Source organism: Cryptomeria japonica, chromosome 11 (assembly GCF_030272615.1).
Source record: "Cryptomeria japonica chromosome 11, Sugi_1.0, whole genome shotgun sequence".
Taxonomy (NCBI): Eukaryota; Viridiplantae; Streptophyta; class Pinopsida; order Cupressales; family Cupressaceae; genus Cryptomeria; species Cryptomeria japonica.
Genome location: NC_081415.1, coordinates 698745487 through 698767376, shown reverse-complemented (window position 1 = coordinate 698767376; position 21890 = coordinate 698745487). Strand labels below are relative to the sequence as shown.

The following is a 21890-nucleotide window of genomic DNA, read 5'->3' as shown; positions in this document are numbered from 1 at the left end:
ATTACAAAGGGGTATGCAATTTTCGACACTACAATGTGCAAACAGTAATAAGACTGCTGCAATTGTGAATAACCATAACTACTGCAAATTAAAGACTGTTAAAAACAGATAAGAAATACGACATATTTAATGACGAATAGACGATTCTACTTAATTTTTATATGAAGGATTTCATTCTTGTACTCATGAGTGAGCAGATTGCCAACTTATGAGTACAAGCATGAATCCAATTATTAAATAATCTAAGTAATTGTCAAATGAAGGTTAAGCCGTAAGGGCAATTGTCACCACGAGTTTGTTTGATTAGCATGTGTAAATTAAGTCAAAACATGTATGTCAACCAATGAGCCTCCATAGAGTCAGTATGTAGTTAACATAAGAGACAAACATGATGACTTGGGAAACTTTCTAGGTATAAGTCTACTCGAGTAGGGTGATGAATAATGACTATAGGCATTGGTGTGTTGCAACTCATAAAACCTTTGGCCAAGGTCATGCTACAAACTATAAGTGTCAGTCAGTTCTTTTGATCAAGATATTCAACCCAATCAAAGATCATACTAGTTAGGAGTAGCCTATGGTGTGTGATCGACTAGGGATTGTGTAGAGTCAAACACTAGTCTCAGATGACATTAGAACCAACTTATTTAATTCCCTGTGAAGGGTCGGGCCTCTCCATTTTGGAAGTGGCACAGGGGACTAGTAAGTTCGTAGTTGGGCAGAAAAGCACCCTAATGAACTTTCCATCTTTCAACATGGTAAAGATTATCCAAAGTCAATGAAATCCAGGAATTGTAATCACTAAACTCCTCTTAAATATTTGCTTATGTTGTACTATATTATGTTTATGTAATCAATCTTAGGTATATGTTTTTCATCTTTTCTAGTTTAATTTCTGCTTTCTATTCAAAAAAGGGTTATCTAGATTTACAGTTACAATATTGCAAACTTCTAGTTGCTAGTTGTTGCAAGTTACATATGGTTCAATGTTGCAATTTTAAAGATGCTAGAATATGCATGTTACAAACATTCATGAAAAGAAACACAAATATACACTAAGATCAAACATTTTCTTTAAATTTAATAAAACAAAAGAACCAGCAAGCTCAATGTGACCTTCAGGCAAATCCAAATTTATGCTTTAGACTAGATAGTAAGTGGGATGAGAATTTCAATATAAAAAACCGATAACTTGAGCAAGCTAAGTTTACATACATATTCTAACCTCAAACCTGTTCAATCATTAAATTGTCAGTCAAATCTGCAGTGGTATGAAACTGTTAGGGTTGTGTTGTGAGGTATTCACACATCACCCCATCACAAATGGGGACCCCCACTTTTTTCCTGCTTTCTAGGGTAGTGTTAAAGTCCTTAGCAACTAGCCTTTGCATCGAAGAAGTATAGATGGTCAATAAGCCAAGAGTTAGGTGGATAGCCTTGAGTGAGTTTGTTAACCTTTAGTAAGGTCTAGATCACATGAGAATCAAGTCTATCATGAGTTCAAACAAAGAGTGTGAAGGACTGCTGGTTAGGGATACTTCAAGTACTCGAGGTTGAGGACGAAAAGCTTCAAGTGCTCTTTATGAGGAGCGAAATTCGTTTTGAAAGGTAAGTCAGAGTTCCGATTTGAAATTCACTTCATGTGCTTAGCCTCAAGAGCGAACTTCATGACCATCACTTTTGGAGTGAATTTCCCTTAGGAGCCTTGTTTGAGTGTGAATTGGAGCGTATGAATGAGGATAGTGAGTATGATTTCGATTTGACATCACATCAAGTACTTCTTCTTCAGAGCAAAGTTTACTTCATGTATTCTTTGATAGGAGCGAATCTTGCATTTTAGGCCTTCATAGGGAAAGTTTGATGATGAAGACTTGAAAAAACTAAAACTAAGGATTGAATTGATGAAAACAATAAAGTGATTGGAGGAAATTTTGTTTTAGTTTAAAATTCACTTTGTGTACAAGCCTAGGAGAGCAAACTTCATGTCTTAAGGATGGAGAGCGAACTTCATGTGCTAAGGATGGAGAGCAAACTTCATGGGAATGAGTTTGAGAGCGAATTTTATGTGGTGACCTCCAAGAGCGAACTTCATATCCAAAGGTAATGGAGCGAATTTTACTTCATGTACTCCTAAATAAGAGCGAATTTCTTTCATTTGCTCGAGAGATGATGTGAGAGTATTTATCTTGAGCCGATTTGATCTCTAGAAATAGTGATTTTGAGTTGAAAGTGAACTTCATCTCCAAGCCTAGGGGAGCGAACTTCATCTCCAAGCCCACGAGAGCAAACTTCATGTTCAGGCCAAGGAGAGCGAACTTTGGGTCCAAGCCAACGGGGAGCGAACTTCATGTGCAAGCCAGGCAGAGCAAACTTCATGTTCAAGCCAAGGGGAGTGAACTTTATGTCCTAGGGTAGGGGAGCGCCAAGCCAAGGGGAGCGAACTTCATCTCCAAGCCTAGGGGAGCAAACTTCATGTTCAGGCCAAGGGGAGGGAACTTCATGTCCAAGCTCAGATACTGGTTCTTGGGGAAAAAGGTTGGGCCCGGGTCCTGGTTCTTGCCCGAGCCTGGTTCTCCCTAGGTTCCACCCGAGTCCTGCCTCGGTGGTCGGGTTCTCTGTGGGTCCTACCACGCAGGACCCACAGAGAACCCGGCCACCTGGGCAGGACCCAGGTGGAACCCAAGGAGAACCCAGACAGACCCGGGAGAACCAAGGCCCGTGGGTTCCCAAAAACAGGGCCCATGGGTCATAAAAGTCAAAAAAGTATAACCAAACATGAAAATTATAGGTCAAAAAAGTTTAAACAAACTTGAATCAGTTTGAAACTTGAAACTTGAATATTATCTTTTTTGCAAATTATGAATGTGATATTACATTTACGGTATATGAATCAAAGAAACGGGAATCGGACTCGGACTCGGGACTCAGCGTCAGACTCGGCTCCAAACTCGACTGAACTTGGGAAAGTGAAAAACTCAAGAAATTTAGAGATTTTTAAAGATTTAAAACTTGTTTCAGGCACCCTTTATTGAATACACCTTAAAGACACAATAACATCATCAAACTCGGCTCATTTGATTACATACACAAGTATACATCAATCACATAAGCATAAACGCAAATTGTAGCTGAAAGAAATAACAAACATAGATATATAAATATTGTCAAATGTATACAATATTACAAAACTCATGAAATAAAAAATCCATGTCATCATATGATCATCATCAAATGTTTCATACAAATACCAAAGGTAAATACAACTACAAGCGCCTATGGCTCAGAGGAGCCTGTACCCTCCAGCCCCGGCCCCCTGCGAAGGCATCTAAGGTAGGTCTTGGATGATTCAACAGCCATAGCCGCTCCCCGTGACACCATGCCATGCTCACCAACATCAGGAACATCCGTTTCACTATCTGCCTCTGAATCTCATGTTTGTGCTCGTGCTCTCCGCTCCTCTGCCATGGCTACAGTCTCAGCCTCTATATCTACCTGGTCGATCCAATCAATGTCAAACTCGGAGCCTAAATTTTCCCTACTTCTATCGACGCAGTTTCCCCTCATATTTTTCGATGGGGGTTTGGGGGCAGCACCCCCAAGGTGGGGTCAAGGGGCAGCGCCAAAAAAACTTATTATTTAATAAAGGTGTCGGGTGTTATTTTTCTATTGGCTGACATGATGTAACCCTAATTTTTCTCATTCTCAGGCGAAGGTTGTAGTGAACAAAGACGATACCATTCATTTAAAAAAAAACTTTTTAAAATGTATTTTTTTTGTCATTTTACTAACCCAGCCAATAGCCGAGTTTGGGGCTCGGGACTCGCTGAGTTTGGCGAGTTTGAGCGAGTTGGTGAGTTTGCTCGCCAAACTCGGTGAGCATGACTCGGACTAGTTTAGGCGAGTCCGGGCAAGTCCCATTTCTAGGATTTGTATCCGTACCCGAATCGATAACTTAGTGTCCAAGCCAAGGGGAGCGAACTTCATGTCCTAAGGTAGGGGAGCGCCAAGCCAAGAAGAGCAAACTTCATGTTCAGGCCAAGGGGACCAAACTTCATGTGCACCATCCCTAAAGTGAATTTCATGTAGACCATCTTTGGAGCGAAATTGCTTACAAAGCCCACTTCCAAGTTAATTTGATGCCTCCACCTACATGAAGGATAAAGTATTCAAACCTGAAGTGATGAAAGACAGAATTAGACTAAGTTTGAAACAACCTCTATTGCCCACTCTTAGGAGCGAAACCCTCTTATCAGACCTGCAACACATGAAAAATCAGAGATTATATTAAGGTGTGTAAAAGCTATATGTCATGAGTATTTGATACCATACTTGTTTTGTTTTGCAAATATGACAGGAAGATGATGCAAATTGCAAAGCAGCACCTTGAAGGAATAGGAGAAAGGAGATTGCAAGATCTACACCATCATGCAACTTCAAGGGAAAACTTTATCAACAAGCACAGTGGTATCAAGGAAGGCGATTACACAAGAAGGAACTCAAGGTATTCAAGAACTCTCACTACATCATAATGACATGAGGAAGGCAAAACCCCAAAGTATAAGGGAGAGATTATACAATCATCTCAAGGCAGGATAAGCAAACAAGGATGCATGAATGATGCTCCCCACCATCACAACAAGCATTGAGCAAGCTTGTAATGTTGAGTATCAAATCTTCCAAGTCTACAAGCGAATAGAAGTGGCATCCTACTCATCATCCCAATCACTATCTCCACCAATCAAAGAAGTTCCACATCAGCACGTCCAAATTCAATGAACCAAGCTCGTCCATGGTGGCACAAACTTCGAGGCACCTACCCCTATTATCTATTGGTCGAATATTTCAGAGATGACATGTCTAAATGTTGTAATTATTTCATTGGCCAGAATAGAGTTTGTTGTAAAAAAACCCTAAATAGGGTTTCATTGTAAAATCTCGACCATTGATCTCAAATTGATCTGAGCCATTGAATTGTATTGAGAGCATTATAAAAGGCTCAAGCTCTTCATTTGTAAAGGTTAATAGATAGTTTTTGAAGAATAGAATAGTGAATAGCAATTAGAGTAGAAGTTAGATTAGGAGAAGGCAAAGATCGTTGCCAAACCTTGTTGTAAAGAACAATTGATTTCATTGAAGTTAAGGTGAATTTGATTTGTTGCTTCAACAGCTTGCATAGTCTTTACTTCTCAATTTATTTTCATGATGATAAGATTGGATGGAGGAAATTGTTGAATGCATTTATGTGGAATCCGTTTAATCCACATACCACTAGCCTCTTGCTGATTGTAAGTGCGCCTTGCGTGGTCAACTAGAACGATATGAGCTTAACTTCAAATTGTTATGTGTCCATTGTTTATGCATTAACTTGAATGGTGTTCAATGTTTAATGGTAATGATTTGAAGACCATTGAATTATCCCTTAGAAGATTGCACTGAGCTTGTGTCAAATTGTTCGAGTTGATGGTGAGACCTTGCCCAGTAGGATTCCATCTAATCATTCACCCATTTTCTTACATTTGCCCTCTTTTTTCAACTCAAGCTAGTTTAGACAAAAGCATCACAAGATTGCAGCATCGGATGATCGAGTTCTAGTGATTCAAGCATTCAACAATTCAACGTAAGCCCCTTTGTGATTCCAACAAAATCACATCAAACCAACGAGCTTATACACACGTCGTGACCCGACATACCAGAACCTTGGAGTTATCTCAAATGATCCTTAAGCTAATCTTCAGCATTTGAGAAACTTTGTTCAAGAGAGGATAAGATACTTTTAGGTATTTTATTATGTGTTCGCATGTGCATGAAAAACACATCAACAGGTTGCATTCATTAGGCTGGGTTGTTACTATTATTGTTGACAACTAAGTTAATTGAAGCAAACACTTAATCATGTAGAATTATATTTCAAAACAATGTTGCTCTAGATGATAACCTTTGTAACCTATTTACTAGTGTTTTTATACTCTTTATCATCAAGTTGTATCCAGTCAATATCTGACATATGTTTCTACGTGCTTGCTGAAATGTTGCAAATACATTAATAAATATTGCTGTTCAATTATACCATTAAATGCTTAGAATGGCTTTACACATATTTAAGGTAAATACACAGTATAATTTCAAGAGAGGATCTCAGGGATCATTTTTGAAAAATAAATCCTTCGTATATGTGAGTGTAAAGCTGTCCTGGGGACCAATATGCCAGTTAATTTCCATCTTGGCGTCTTCCATGTTGATTGAATCAATTTCCTACTTGGTTTAAATATCACAGCATGTGTCTTGTTGAACCCCTAAGGACTTCTCAGTAAATTAGGTCAACATAACGGCAATAATTGTCCAAGTTAATGTTTGTGACGATCGTCAGTATATATAAGGCCTAGTTTCTGTGTTCGAAATTAATTAGGGAAACAATAAACAACTACTGTTTCTAGCATAGGGTGAACACACCAGTATCTTTTTTTGCACATTGTTTTATATTGTTTGAACTTTGAATGACCAACAGCATAATAAATACCAAAAACATATGGACAATGTCATATACCTGTAAAATCACAAATTTTTCTTGTAGCTGCATCAACAACCTTTCTTGTTTCATCAAACATAGAGGAGAATCCATCCATCAGCTTGTCAGAAGAGCACCTGATATCATCATCAATTGACCTTCGCCCTGATGAAAAATCAAAGAAATCAAATTTTCAAAACATGAACTAATGAACACCAAATTTCATACTATTGTAGCCAACAAATTAAATTCCAGTTAGTTCTATGCTAATGTCTAAAGTTCTAATGCTCCATCTCAATATCATAATAGTAGGATAAGTTCTGAAAAGTACAAACTAAAAGGCTCCCATGCTAACAAATTTTAAAATCCAAAGGACAGTCAAAAGTAAATGCGTTTCTGTGAAATGCCATAAGTTTTGGTTTTCCCTGGAATAGCATCCACCCATTTTCTTACCACCTGTAAATGATTTGGGATCCCACCCCTGCCTTTATTTGGTAAGAAATCTGCTTTGAGAAATGTAGAAGGGCTTTCCAAGGATTTGGAAAATTGGCATTCTACCTTGGATCTTGAAAAGCATTAGAGAAACCTTCAGAGTTGCCATTAATAAAAATTTTGAGACAACTCTGCAGGAAGCAAAAATTGTTGTGATAATAGGTTTAAGTTCTCAATTAAACCCCTGGGGATGGTGTTAGTCCATAAGAAATGTTGTAATTGAAAAAAGTGTGGGTCCTATTCTCAAGAGACATGGCTAATAAGTTTCAAAGATTACCACAAGAGAACAGTGAACTCAAGCAAGAAGGCAATGGTGGAGCTCCTAACAACTACAGTGAAACACTGTGCTGGTAATCATGGAAATCAAATTAACAACATGACCTCAACTAAGAAGCTCTTTGAAAAAAGCTGGATCTACTTGAGATTAAAAGGAAACAATTTGGAGTGGTCATTAGGTAGACTTCTTATAAAATTCTGTGGGTCATCTATTTGGTCATTTGATCCTATGAACTTGGCAATGCTGCTAAGAAAAACCTCATGCTTATGGATTTCTGTGGCTACAGCCTTGAAATATTATTTCCCTCTTTCCATGTTTTTGCTAGGTTATTTCTGGATTATGGTGCAGGGCATGGAGTTGTATCACTACTCTATCTGAAGTAGCCATCCATACTGTTACAATTTATTCTGAGTTTTCATGGTTTATGTTTAAGGTTTTGTAGATGGGCTTAATTAATCTACCTTACTATTGTTTCTTTAACAGATTTTATCAACTGTAATGCTGTTGGCAATTACAGCAGAAATTACACAATGGATGACTGGTGGATGAAGAAATGCTTTTATTTTAGTTTTTACCTTAGCATAGCTTAAATTATGGATGGCAATACAACACTGTAAGTGCATTATATATAATTGTAAGAATGACAGGTTAGCAAGCTGAGTGAAAATTTTGAACCCTGGTCAGCCACAAGGTATTTATAAAGTAAGCTACGAGCTAAAATTTAAAAACATATATTTGGCTTAACGTATATTTATGGATTAATAAACATAGAATTTTTTGATTGCCTGATAGGTAATCTTGCAAATCTGGATGCAGTAATGTTGATATAGTTGCATGTTTGCCTGATTGAAATCCGGAAACTACTTTTCTATACAAGGCATATCTTAGAACAAATTTCCCTGTAAATAAAATACAATTTCCTTTTCTGAAAGTTAAATAATTATGGAATCCCACTGCAGGATGAAAGTTCTTTAAAAGGACGCAACTAGACCTATAATTTTGTTAGAGTTAAAAACACATGCACTTAAGCATAAATCTTACTTGGCCTTGCCTGAACCCAACGATCTTTAATATTGTCTTCAAGTAAATCCAGTTGTTTCAGCATATACTGCAGGCAGGAAACTACAGAAGTTAGTCCTTTGTCCTTAAGTAATTTAGATAACTTAAAAAGAACAATATGCTCAAACTTTCAGAACCTTAGTCCTTACACAGGAATTTGTATCAATTTTATCACTGAAAAGACGCTAATAGAAGGTTTTGACTATGATAATTTTCGATAAAAGAAATTGCAAATGGTATTTTTTAAGCATAAACAGATCAAGGTCTGTGGATTACTACTTGAGAACCAGCCTTCCAGCATAGCCTCATTCAACTTTGTTGAACGATTATTTACTATCCAGAATTTGCCTCACAGAATTGTTTAAAACATTCATCTTCTCCATCTAAATGTAAAATTCCAACTGAGTCAAGCTGATTCCAGAGAAAATGTGTTGGAATAGTTGTCATTGATGTCAAAAGTCAGAAGACATAACTGTCATTGATGTAAAAGGGAAATTAATGCTACAATGATCTAATGAATGGCAAGCAGAGTGAAGATGATACAAAGAGAGAGAAAATCAGTTATCAAGACATATGAAGAAGAAAACAATTAAGAGTCTCATTAAGATGACTCTATGACTAATGAAGATTATAACTATATGCTTATGGACCGCAATATATGCTTATAGTCGACCACCCACGAGCAAGCATTCAAGACAGCGGTTAAAGTCAGCAATGAATATATTAACAAAGTTGGTGATATGATAAGAAAGACGTTGGAGAAAAGCCTATCATACAATGATATAGCAATTCCTTGAAAGATGGCAGCAATTATTTTTGGCATTTACCTAGAAAGACAGTGTTGAGAATGAAAGGAGATGCAACTATGTTATGTGGATAACAAATGACATAAGGCAGTGATTGTGATCATATAAGAGCAACGAATTTATTCAAGAATCTACAATGACTATAATGCAGTGATTACATTTCACAAGGGAGGGCAAAAGCTTAGAGATTGTAAATTAGTCTCAAAGGGAATGAATGAGAAGTTTGCAGTGACTATAGGTGCAGCAATCCTTGCATGAAGAACGTGGTGATTTGTTGTAACAAACAATGTGATATGAAAACGTGGAAATCTGTTTAAAGCACAGTTTGAGGAACAAGACAGCAACCTCCTTAAAATGGACAACAGCTATTATGGCATTGATGACTAAAAAGATAATGTCACTCAATAAAGGAAAAAGTTTAATAGACAGAACTCAGGAAGAAACGATTAATATATTACAAAACGATTACAGCGATTTTATTAAGGTAATGGTTGCATTAGTGAAGGAAGCAATTTCATTAGAGAATGCAGTAATTATTTGAAAGACTATGATTACATGTTGAAATGCAAGCGAGATGTATTGAATGAAGGAAGCAACAATCCTTGTATACAGAATGAAGCGATTAAGGAAAGACTAAGGGAAACAATCTCTATCCTTTTTATTGATCTGCTTTGTGACAGAGACATCAAAACAATACAGCAATCAAGAAAAGGTGGCAGATGAACTTTCTTCAGCCATCGGTTACATAAAAGATGTATCTATGTTGAAATAACAAAAGCAGCGATTAGAAGATTAATCAGCTAAAACAGAAATCTGAGCAAAAAATGAATTGTAAAGGACTAGCAATTACAATGAATTCATAAAAGACAGCACGACTCTATTAGAACGACGAGACATGGTGTTTAAGATGTGATTTGTTTTATGTTCAGCCACACAACAATTAAAATTAAAAAGGCGTGATTATAAGTGTAATTAACAAAGGTGCGATTCTATATGAATCATGATTTGAATAAAGGCAGTAATGAAAGGGTGCGATATTTTATTAAGATGCAGATTTGTAATAAAATATGAACAAATATTGAAAAGGAGATATTACAAAGGTAATGCGATTTGGTTGTTTTTTCATTTAAAAAGTAAAGACCATATCCAAAAGGTACGATTAGCAAAACAAAGGTAAAATTATTTTTAAATAAGTGATGTGACCATTTAATAAATCGTGATGTCTCTTGAGAGATGTCTAAGTTCAAAAGATACATACGTTCAATGCATATGGAAGATAGATAAGGCAAATCTAAATTATTTTTGGAGTAGGTGTGTTGTGTTAAAAAAGGCAAATAAATAAGGAGCATACAACTAGTCAGGATGGTATAGAAGAGAGATCAACACACAAATCAAGAATATATAAAAGGAGTTAATGGAGCATATAGTGAAGGATTTGTGTAATTCTTGTGACTAATTTGTGAACAAATTATTGGCAGATTGGAAGGTGATATAAGGACTTCATAGAAGATTTTGTGGCGGAACTGTGGTCAGATTTATATCAGATTTGAAGGTGATTTCACTATAAAAAAAGAGTGAAGAGAATTTTTTGGAAGTTTTATACGTATTTCATAGCAGACTTAAAAAACAAGTTGAGAATAATAGGATCATCCATTATCCGTTAAAAGGTGGAAATTAGAATGAGGGGTTGGTGCCTCTAGTGCGTTGATAACTACGAATTTGTAAAAGAAGTTTTCTATATATAAGGAAGCTATTTTACCGTGGTTTTCTCCCGTAATGGTTTCCACATATATATCTCATGTTCAGCTTGTGATGCATAATAGTTCGATTCATGTTAATGTTAATATGCAATGAATATATTAATAATATTGAATTGAAAAGTAAAAGTTTGTCGTTATACTGATTCACATGCCAGACATCTAACTGGTAAAAAGGTTCTTGTAAGAGAGATCTGATATCTTTGCCAAACATTCTCATGCTTTGAAGTAACTCATACCCAACAGGAGCATAACAGAGTTTCAAATCATATAGCCAAGGAAGCTTTGAGTATGAGGAAAGCACTGACAAATATAATCATGCGTTTGCCATAGTTCTTTATATCCACTAATGTCTGGAACTTGTTGATGGGTCACATTGAGACCAAGGACCTTTTGGGCCAGGGGCACACCTACGATGGCAAGGGTTTTATTTTGAAGGATGGAGTTGCTTAAACCAGGGGCTGACATAGAGTATTTTTAAGATATCCTTTTTCAATGTGTTCTTCCCGATCATCACCACCATCATTGCAATGCTTTTAGGAGAACTTTTTCTCAAAATGATTTTAAAAATTGTTGAGAATCCCAAAGATGGAAATTTTTATTCAGGCTCCCTAAGCAGTCATGTCTAATCTTGCCCGGTCACCCACATGAGAGGTAAGGTAACTCTCCCTTTGCTCAAAAGCCCCTTTTCTATGCCTATTATGGCCACTTTATTGTTTTATTTTTTCATAATTGATCCTTTGTTTTGTAGTTTCAAAAGCAAGTGCAATCATTAACATAATTTCTTGTATTGTAGTCTATTGATTGACTCATGTCCCTTCAAAAACTAAGAACAGCACACCAAACTCCTCACCAAGGAATATCGTAAGTTTGATTTGCATGGCACAGAGCAGGAGTACCTAGCTGATAACAAGACCCCCAATGGTACTAAAAAATTTTATATCAAGGCAAAAATTCTAAATAGAACAGCAATATACAAAGAATCTTGAAGCTCACCAAACTCTCCTAACAAAACCTCTGGAAGGGATTCTATGGGAACTAGAATAGATAGATGTAATCAACCTAAGTTACCAAATCACCAGAAAACTAGGTTGATTTTGGGTACAAAAGGTCCCAAAATCGGAATCAAAATTGGCATGGAATAGACAGGGAATCTGCACACAATCAAATAGTTTTGTTTTTTGACCTCGAAATGAAGTCAAGTTAGATGACAGAAATGAAGGAACGGTCGGGATCTCCACCAAAGAATGTGCAAGTAGGATGGATCGAGTCCGCACAGCAATAAGGATGGATCGAGTCCGCACAGCAATAATTTTTTTCCTTTGATACCTCAAACATTTAGACTTGTTCTTTTTGACCTGAGGATGGGGATGAGAAAATAAGCGATGAGAAGGCCTAGTTATGACATATCTGCCCATTTGGGTCATTCAACCAATGGGTCTGTGTAATGGGGACTCGACTGATAAGGACATTCATCTCTTAATATAAAGTATTATTTTTTTATATTGCTAATCGTTTACAAATATTTTGCTCATATGAGCATCACAATGAGACCAATACAAGCTCTTGCAAACACAGCCAATAGACTGATGTCAGCTTCTTTTGACAAACCACGATAGAAAACACCTACGGAAGACCAAGAGTCACAACATAGAAATTCACTTATTTAGAAACCACTTGCACATTAGAAGCCAAGTATGCAAGACCAAGAATCATAACTTAGCATTCCATATTAGCTGTCTCCACATTGAGAACTCAATGCTTTAACCAATTAAGCTCAACCCCTCAGACAATGTATATTTTTTATTAAATTACATATTGATAATTATATAATTTTTATTATAAATTAATAATTATATAAAACAATTATAAATTAATAAAAATTTAAATTAAAAAATTATACATTAAAAAACTTATATAAGTTATACGTCAGTATTAAATGTTAATATACTTATTTTTTATTTATAGATTTAATTTTAATTTTTAATGTATATATTTATGATTATTATATGTTTTTTGTACAGATGTACCTAGCAGCCATGAAAATTTGACATACCACATGCCCATACCCATACTCGATTTGGCGACTTAGTGTTCAATAATAAAGAAGACATAAGCAAAGTGCTTTGGGAAAAGCTGCATAAAATTTAGAGCTTCTCTCCAGCTTAGGTGACTTTTGTTGGGATACCTGCAAGAGGTGAGAAAAACACCTTTTCCACTCCCCTTGCTTTATTTCTGCTAGTATAACTTCTCTAAAATTTGCAAAGTTGACTTGCCTTTCCAGCAATGAGGTGATTAAGGTGAGAACTCATCAGAGGATAACAGCCTCTCTGTCTAGCCATGCCAGATAAGCAAAAATCTCTTGAGGAAGTGAATTCCCTTAAGAATATTCCCAGATACCTCTATGAAACAAAGATGGACTGTAAGAAAATGAAGTGGTTTCCCTTGAGCAGGAGAAAGCAGATTCAGGAGGCTTGTTATTCCTAAAGGAGAACATTGGGGTTATAAAACCCCAGGCTATGGAACAAATTCCTGTTGAATTTAATGCTTTTAAGATGATTTTAACAGAGTCCTGCAAATTTTATGAGAAAGGCCCTTAAATTTTGCTCTTCATGGCTTTTGCAATTGGCATGCTTCCCTGCTAATAATGTTTTGACCTACAGAAAGCCAAGGTAATGTTATTGTGGCTGCCAGATTGAATTGAGTTTCTATGAATGATGGGGTTGCTCATGATTAGATGCAGATATATGGTGCTTAATGACAGCAAGGAAGCATTGAAGAACTTGATTACAAAGATGGAAGGCTCTTGCTTTCGTCTTTTTTCTCCAGTCTGTTAGTGTTGATTTTTCATAGTAGTTTTATATTTTAATATCATTTTTAAAATTATTGGTAAATTTTGATTGTGAGATCATAATTTCAGAATTTACTAAATTTTGATGGTGGGGCTTATGGCCCACCTGAGTGTACATTTTGATGCTTTTGATAATGGCTCTTTTCTAGATGCTTTAAAATACTTCTGAAATTTCAAATTATTGATAACATGCTTTCTCTGACCTCCCTGATGGCCAGATTGTAACATATCGCTCCTTTGTTTTATTTTTGAGATTTATAGATGTTAAATGACAAGATGAAATTTGAGATGATAATTTAACTCCTAGAATTATTATGTCATATCATTTATACAGAATTTGTATCAAATATAACTTTATATCTGCTTGTGTGTACTGTACACTCAAAGGCAATGGATAGCTCTTGTTTTTACATTTATAGATGTTAAAGGACAAGATGAAATTTGAGATGATAATTTAACTCCCAGAATTATTATGTCATATAATTTATACAGAATTTGTATCAAATAAACTTTATATCTGCTTGTATGTACTGTACACTCAAAGGCAATGATTAGCTCAAATTCAATTTTGATTTTATGATGACAAGGCTTGGACTCAGCAGGAACCATATGTTTATTAGCCTAAGAGTTCAACCTCTGCTGCTGGAGAATATCTCAAGCAGGAGATACACATCACAAATCATCAGCAGGTAATCACATTGACCTGAGGATACTATAGGCAGTAATATGATCTAAAATTCTCCATCAATACTGAGATACCCCTAATTGGTTTATTTCTACACTGGTCTTGGGTTATTCATATATTGCCTAATTATAGGAGGAATCTCAGTGGTGTAACCCCTGCATCCCTGTCACCTTCTGTTTACAAATGCCCATCCTATATCCCAAAAATGCTTAGTATTCATCTATGTCCCACCGAGTTTTTGAGACAGGGACTGCAGGGGGCAGTGGGACATGTTTCCAGTGTGGGGGTACTTTTGAGCCATTTTATGGGGGATGGCAGGGAATGGCTGTTAAAAAATCAGGGGAATTTTAAAAAATACCCAGAAATTTCAAATATGCATATCAGAACATTGATAACATTCATCATAGACATTGTAGAAGATTAATACATACCATTGAGATTCCACATGAGGATCAACAAACAAATTACCAAAATTCAAATGCTTTCATTGTCAATGTGCATACATATTATATTAGAATTATAACAAAAATGCCCAAATGCTCCAAGTATCAACTATGACATGACATAAACTGTAAACAATAAACATAGAAGTCCATAATCAGCTGCATAGAGCTAAGAAAATATATGGCTGACCATAATCAGCACATGGTAGGTTTAAGAGTCTAAATCAAAATCAGAACTCAAGTCTGAGTCACTGCTCCTTCTCTTGGTGCTCTTTTCCTTTGCAAATCTGAAAATTAGTGTCTTTTTCTTCTTTTTGGTTATTTTATGCTTAGATTAGGTTTTGGTATTGTTTAATGTGGGCCCAGCCAGCCTTTTTCCAAATTACAAAATATGGCTTGGGGCATAGAGGACGGCCAAGACGGCTGGATCACTCCCAAAGGTGTCCCAGGGACGTTTCTGAAACTCTGCTCAGTTTGGGGACGGAGATGGTACTGCTAAAAGCCATCGCTGCATCCCCCAACCATCCCCAGTATGGGAACAGGGATACGAGCACAGGAGACGAATCCCCATGGAACATAGGTATTCATTAATGATGCACTTCATATTTTTGCACCACGGAAATTATGCCCTAAAGGAACAAGGATATTGCAAAGGAAGTATGATAACCTCTATATGACAGACTAAAAAACAAAATTTAGGAACCATACATTGTCTAGTACTTTAAAAACAATCTGTACATTTGCAAAAATTATAAAGTACTCCAAATGGAATGTATCATAAATGGCTTGGACCATTGACAAGAATTTTTGTTCTTTTTTTCTCAACAAGCCAAGAAAAAGGTGGTTCGATATGACCAATGGCACACTTTTAACTTTTTAGATGTCCTAAAATTAATTCAGTGAATGTGCACCCATGCACATATACAAGCACAGAGTACACAATTTCATAGTTATCCAATAGCAAAATTGCAGATTACTGGCCATATAAAATCTAAAAGACAAACATGTTGACATGGAAAATGAATCTCAAATAATTTTAGGAATGCAATACTTGAAAATACATTTCATCACACATTGCAAGTAAATTTTTAATAGATAAGACTAAACTCACATTCAAAGAATTTAGACGAACACAGAGCTTAGATGTTGACAAGTCAGTAATTTCACTAACACGCCCTTCATCCCGTTCTCTGGTATCGCTTACTTTCTTCTTGGTAAAAGCATTGACTGCAGAATCCTTTTTGTGTCGTGTTAAAATTGGAGTGGGTGGTAGAAGATCACCTTTATCAACTGCATTCAATTAAATGTTAAATGAGTGTCACATTGATCCCATAGCAACCGATAATAACCCAAGGACTCTCCATAAACTAGCAAAGATGATTAATGAGGAAGAACAGAAGAAGAAAATATAAGGTGTAGAATATAATTATCAAAAGTTTAAAATATCAAAGAGAACTAAAGCTTGGCAAAGACGTATGCACTTAATAGAATTTCTTTTTATCTCTTTGCTCAGACCTCATTACTAATGTAAATCCAAAAGCAGGAAGCAATATCCAATTCCAAAAATAAAACCATTTTCCTCGTTGTTTTTCAGTTAAAAATGTACTTCTGTTTACTAAAAATTGGTGCATTGTTTGCTTAATCCATTTAATCATCTAACTGACTTAAAACTAGGCATCCTAATTTGTAAATTGACTCAAAAGTAAAACAGAAGCCAATAGTCGAATGAAGAAAAACTCAGATGTTCATTCACAAATTATTATTAACCAAGTAGAAAAGTGATTAATTCTTGAGAGCGTCTCACAGATAAGATGCCCAAATTATTATCAGACAATTCAGACCTTCAAGTCAAGCCAGCTAAAACACTTGCATACGTTCTTTAATAACTTTTTATCCACATTTAAGCTTTTTTTAGCCTGTATAGTTTTCAAATCATTCATCAACACAAGAGACTGATCACATTCTTCGTTGAAATGGAATACTTAATAAATTTTAGTGTTCTACTTTGCATATTGTAGTGATTTTCTTTCTAATAATTATAGTATATTGCACTTAAACATTCATCCAATATGCTAGAGAACGTTACTCAAGACAATGGTAGACGGTACTCATTCACAATGTGTGGTGACTCAAGGAATGTGCATTATCATCACAATTGATGGATGGCTTGACCAGCCTAGGTACAACGTCTTGCTAGCCAAGATTAATTTTTGTATCACTTCTGCTATTATTTGGTTCATATTGACTTCCACACAATTAACATCTCCTTAGTCCAAGTTAATCATAAGCATTCCTTAGTCTAAGTGGTTAAGTAAAACCTTAAAAAACTAGAAGGGATTGGCTCCCAATATCATATGAGTTCTGACAAAATGTTTCAAGTCCATGCATGAGACTTGGTCACCTAACAATTGTAGTGCCCCTCTTGTTTGCAGCCTTGAGGTGTGGATCTTGACAATGTGTCAAGGGATAGATAGGTCGTCTTTGTGCTTGTACTTCTTGTTGTGAATGGCCAACAGCAGTTCAGCTTCACCATTTCCTTTATTACTTATATTTTTTCTCTTTCTAGTGTGTTGGATCATCACATGCTCAAGATGTGGTTCCTCGACATGTCAGCCACTTGGTGTTTTGCAAGTTTAGATGCATGTTGTATTTGATGCTTCAGTTTAATGATGTTTGAGTTTTTCCCCAACGGTGGTTATTTCGGAGATGTCAAACTGGCTCACCCTATGGTGTCCCTCAATTGTACTCATATCAAGTATGGTGTGTGTCATGTTTGACCTTATATTAACGGTTTACCTGAAACCAAATTGGTGATGATTTCAGAGTTTGTTTATGTTGTGAATACCCGTAAATGTCTACTTTAATGTTTCTATGAAGTTCTATGTTTTCTGTAAAATAAATGAAGAAGTATGCTTTATGGAATTAATCATAAATTTAAATGTTAGACATTAATTATGGATATGGTTAAATGTCTTATGTGACATGGGTGAAAATTAGGGTGAAATGCAATTAAATGAAATCGAAATAAATTTATATTTTACTTTAGAAAAATTCAGTGGGTTGGGAATGCAGGTTTTGTTGAACAAAAGTTGTCATTGATGTCAGTATCAGGCACAAGTTGTCTCTAATTAAGTAGCTCATACTGACTGAGCTTGTTGTATTTGGAAGAGTGAAGAGTTATGGTAATGACATGCCATTACAGAGCATTTTGAGTAGTACCTAAACTTATGCAGTCCCATTGATTGATATGACTATGAAATTAATTGAAAAATGAATTGACGGTAGTAGTCTGAAAGTTTGTTCCAGAATGTTTGATATTGTTACCCACACAGTGAGCTTGTCTTGGTAATCTGCAAAAGATTTAAATTTTCTAATGAGTAAGCATAATGACCTGCAGTTTTAATGGTGAGTATGCCTACACAACATTGTTAGTATCCAGAATTTCTGAAATCTTGGAGTAGCAGAAGGTAGTGTTTGGTTCACCAGTTTGTTACTACGATGCTAACAAACCTGGTTTATGTTTCAAAATGTTGTGACTGTTGATTTGAGCATGGGTTATTAAAAATTAAGGATGGCTACTCTCTATGATCAGTTTGACTCTTGGCTTGCTCCACATGACAACTTCCTCTGTGTGGAGCTGAGTGTGGGTCATTTGGTCCAGACCTATTGGATGATTGATATGGCAGACCTGTGGAAGAATTGAAGCATGTGCATCTGCAGGTGATTACGCGAGGATAACATTTTGGACCTGTTTAAACTTCCTTGTGAAGTGTGTGGAGTGTTCTCTTGCATTGGGATGTGAATAAGCTAATTGGGACCTAGCCCACAACATGTTTGATGAAATAAATTGTGAGGCTCATTGTTGAAAAACTTGGACTCGGCAAAAACTAGATAATTTTTAGATAATTTTTTGACATGTCTCGGCATCTTTTTTTATGCAGTCTAGTTTTTACCGGACTCACTGAATTTTTGTGAAAAAATCAGCAAGTTTTCTTTGTGAGTTTCTAGCTGAAAAACTCGCAGAGCAAAAAAAAAACTCGTGAATTTTAAAAAACTTGCAGAGTACTCTACGAATCTTGCATTATTAGAATGGCCGACTTGTACATGTGGCCACCCTATGTTTGTAATTGTAATTGGATCTCATACATATGGGTGTCCTAGAATCATTTGTAAGGAAGTAGTTCAATTGTAATTTACTTTTGAGGATATAAATTCATAGCAAGCAAGCAGGAGAATGGATCAGGGGGGGAGTTCCTGATTCAAGTGCACCTATATCAAAACATCCTATGAGGAGAGAGCAAGGAAGTGTTTTAAGTTTAAATTAAGGAGTAAGCAGTATCAAAGGTCCTAACCTTATCTCTCATATTGTTGAGATTGAGGTCCTATATTCTGAGTTGCTGCTCAGACCTAGGCATTTGAGATTGGTGTCTCTAGTGTGTAGGTGCTCACAGTACTTCAAGGAGATTGGTGTCTCTAGTAGGTTGGTGCCTACAAAATATAGTAAATGATTTTTATTTGTCAGGCTGGATATGGGTAGTAGATCCAAGTAGCTATTCTCACCATGGTTTTTCCCATCCTAGGTTCTCCACGTAAATCTGGTGTTCCTTGTGTGAATGTGTGTTCATTTACTTAATGTTTCATTAAGTAACATACGATAGTAGATATGATATTTGCATAAATAAGTTATTTATGGTAATTATTGTTGGATAATAAGAAAAATTGAATATACTGATTCACCGCCCTCACCCCCTACTCTCAGTACATTGTGTGCCTATCGTGCGAATCGCACACCCATCCCCATCTTGGAGAGGGACCCCCAGTTTGTGCCTTTCTGTCCTTGCGGAAGAGGAAGGGGATATGAAGGGACAAGTGCTGCTAAAACCAAATTCGGCCTCTAAGGCCATATTGCGAACTTAAAACTCCCCAATTCTCGCAAAGTCGCCTAAATGTGAAATCCCGAAATTCGCCATAATGGGGCAGAAATGTCAAAAGTTTTTAAACCTTTCAAAGTGCCTAAAAATCTCGAAATTTACATTGGAAGGCTTAAACTGCGAAAATTTTGAACTTTGCAAACACCCTCAAATTGCCGAAGTTTGCAAATGGCTTTAAAATCGCGATTCTTTTTTCATGAAATTTCTAAACCTCCCCCATTCACCGAAATTCGCACTATGGAAATAAAGTGTTAAAAGTTAAAAGGTTTTCAAACTTTCCAAAAACGTCGAAATTCGGAACCCCCCCCCCCCCAATCGCGATTTTGTTTAGGTAAGTTGTGAAAGTTTAAAAACTTGCAGAATATCCTATTCTCCCAAAATTCACCATAAAGGCGTAAAGTGCAAAACGTTTATAAGTTTGTGAATTGGCTAAAATCCCCTAAGTTTTCAAAAGGTCTAAAAAACCCCGATTTTCACTGATTAAGGCAAAATCGCGATTTTTGTAAAGTTTAAAAAAAAGACCATCCAAACCCCGAAGTTCGCTGAGAAAGGGCGATTTCGCCGAAGTTTCAAGAGAAATAAAATCACAAAAGTTTTTCTAAAAAGTTTTCAGAACCCCCCTCATTTCGCAGAAATCGCGCCACAAGGGTAAATCACTATGTTTAAAGTTTCAAGAGGAAGGAAATCGTGATTTTAAAGTTTTCAGAAACCCTCTCATTCTCCGAAATTCGCCAGAAAGGGTGTAAGTGTTAAAATTTTAAACTTTGCAAAAGGCATAGAAATCCCGAAGTCTAGCATATCGCGCAATATAAGAGGGTTTTCAAAAGATCATAAACCCATTTTCAACGCCAAAGCTAAAATCGCACAGAAGTTTGAAGGTTTAGAAGGAGAGTAAAACGCCCAAGACGCCATACAGGAGAGAAATCGCAGAAGTTAAAGTTTGAAGAACCCTCCGAAACCCCCAAACTTTGCCACGTAAAAGGAAAAAGTATTTTAAAGGCGTTCGCAATTTGGCTAAGGAGTCGAATTTTGCCAAGAGGTCAACCAAATGGGAACTCGCGCAATTTAATCCTAAAGCCCTAACGAATTCAAAAGAAGTAGCCTCAAAACAAATCTCTCAACTTGCCTAAAGTCTTGAATTCCCAGAGGAAAAAGTGAAAACATTTAAAAAGATACATCTCACAAAGAGCTTCACCGAGACTAAGCCAAACGTTTAGAAATTTAATGTTTGATTTATTAAATTAATTAATTTTTCAAATTGATTTATTAAAATGGGATTAATGGTTTGCAGGTCGCAGGAGGCCATCGCAGAGAACCAGGAGAAGGCCTGAAAAAGCAAATTGAAGAAGGATCGCAACCAAGGCCAAGCATTGGAAGCTAGAGAAAAAAGATGCAACGCAAAATCAAAGCGATGAAGCATTGGGAAGCGTGCCACCTGGACAAGTTAAAGTTCACCACCAAAGACCGAAGAATACTCTGAATACTGCAAAGTATGCATTCTCAGGAAAAGTGCACAGCTGGATTTAATTCCAGGAATTTAGTTTTAAACTAAAACTGTTTTAATGTAAAACTGTTTGTTGTTGTCGAGTAATTAAGCAATAAGACATTTAATGTAATTAGAGTTAATGACGGCAGTTAACCCGTCGGTTGTCGACAGTTGACACCGGGTAACTGACCGGTCACCTTTATATATTAGCGAGTCCTTGGTCATGGTGACAGAGTTAGTATGGTCATTGTCATCGTACTGACATTATTATGAATCAATGAAGATCTGAGTTTCTTTATATTTTGTCATGATGTATTCTGTCATGTCTATTATTTCTGCAATGCATTGAATTACACTTTATTGGCAAAACATTTGTGGGCCCCACTTAAGATATTTTGATAGAAAGGGGAAACAGTCAGTTGTGAACAGTTATGTCCAACTACCGGATAGACTCAAATTAATGCCGAAAGAGTTGTAGGTGGTTGAAATTTATGGTTGGTTGGATGAATGAGAATTTAATGGGCATGGGTTAAAGCTGCCAGCTTCTGGAAGGCAGATCAGGACCCTTGGATGCAGTCCATCCTAGCCTTCGATTCAA

General features: G+C 36.3%; 1 protein-coding gene across 3 annotated transcripts in view; it reads right to left on the bottom strand.

The window, feature by feature from the left end:
* Window positions 1-21890, bottom strand: part of LOC131067153 (protein unc-13 homolog) — a 106531-nt gene that overhangs the window by 22556 nt on the left and 62085 nt on the right. For all 3 annotated transcript variants that reach the window (XM_058002092.2, XM_058002093.2, XM_058002094.2), the window contains 3 exons: window positions 15987-16165; window positions 8316-8382; window positions 6545-6670 (listed from right to left, as the gene is read on the bottom strand). In XM_058002092.2, coding sequence (XP_057858075.2) covers window positions 6545-6670; window positions 8316-8382; window positions 15987-16165 — 372 coding nt within the window. The remainder of the gene's footprint in view (window positions 1-6544; window positions 6671-8315; window positions 8383-15986; window positions 16166-21890) is intronic.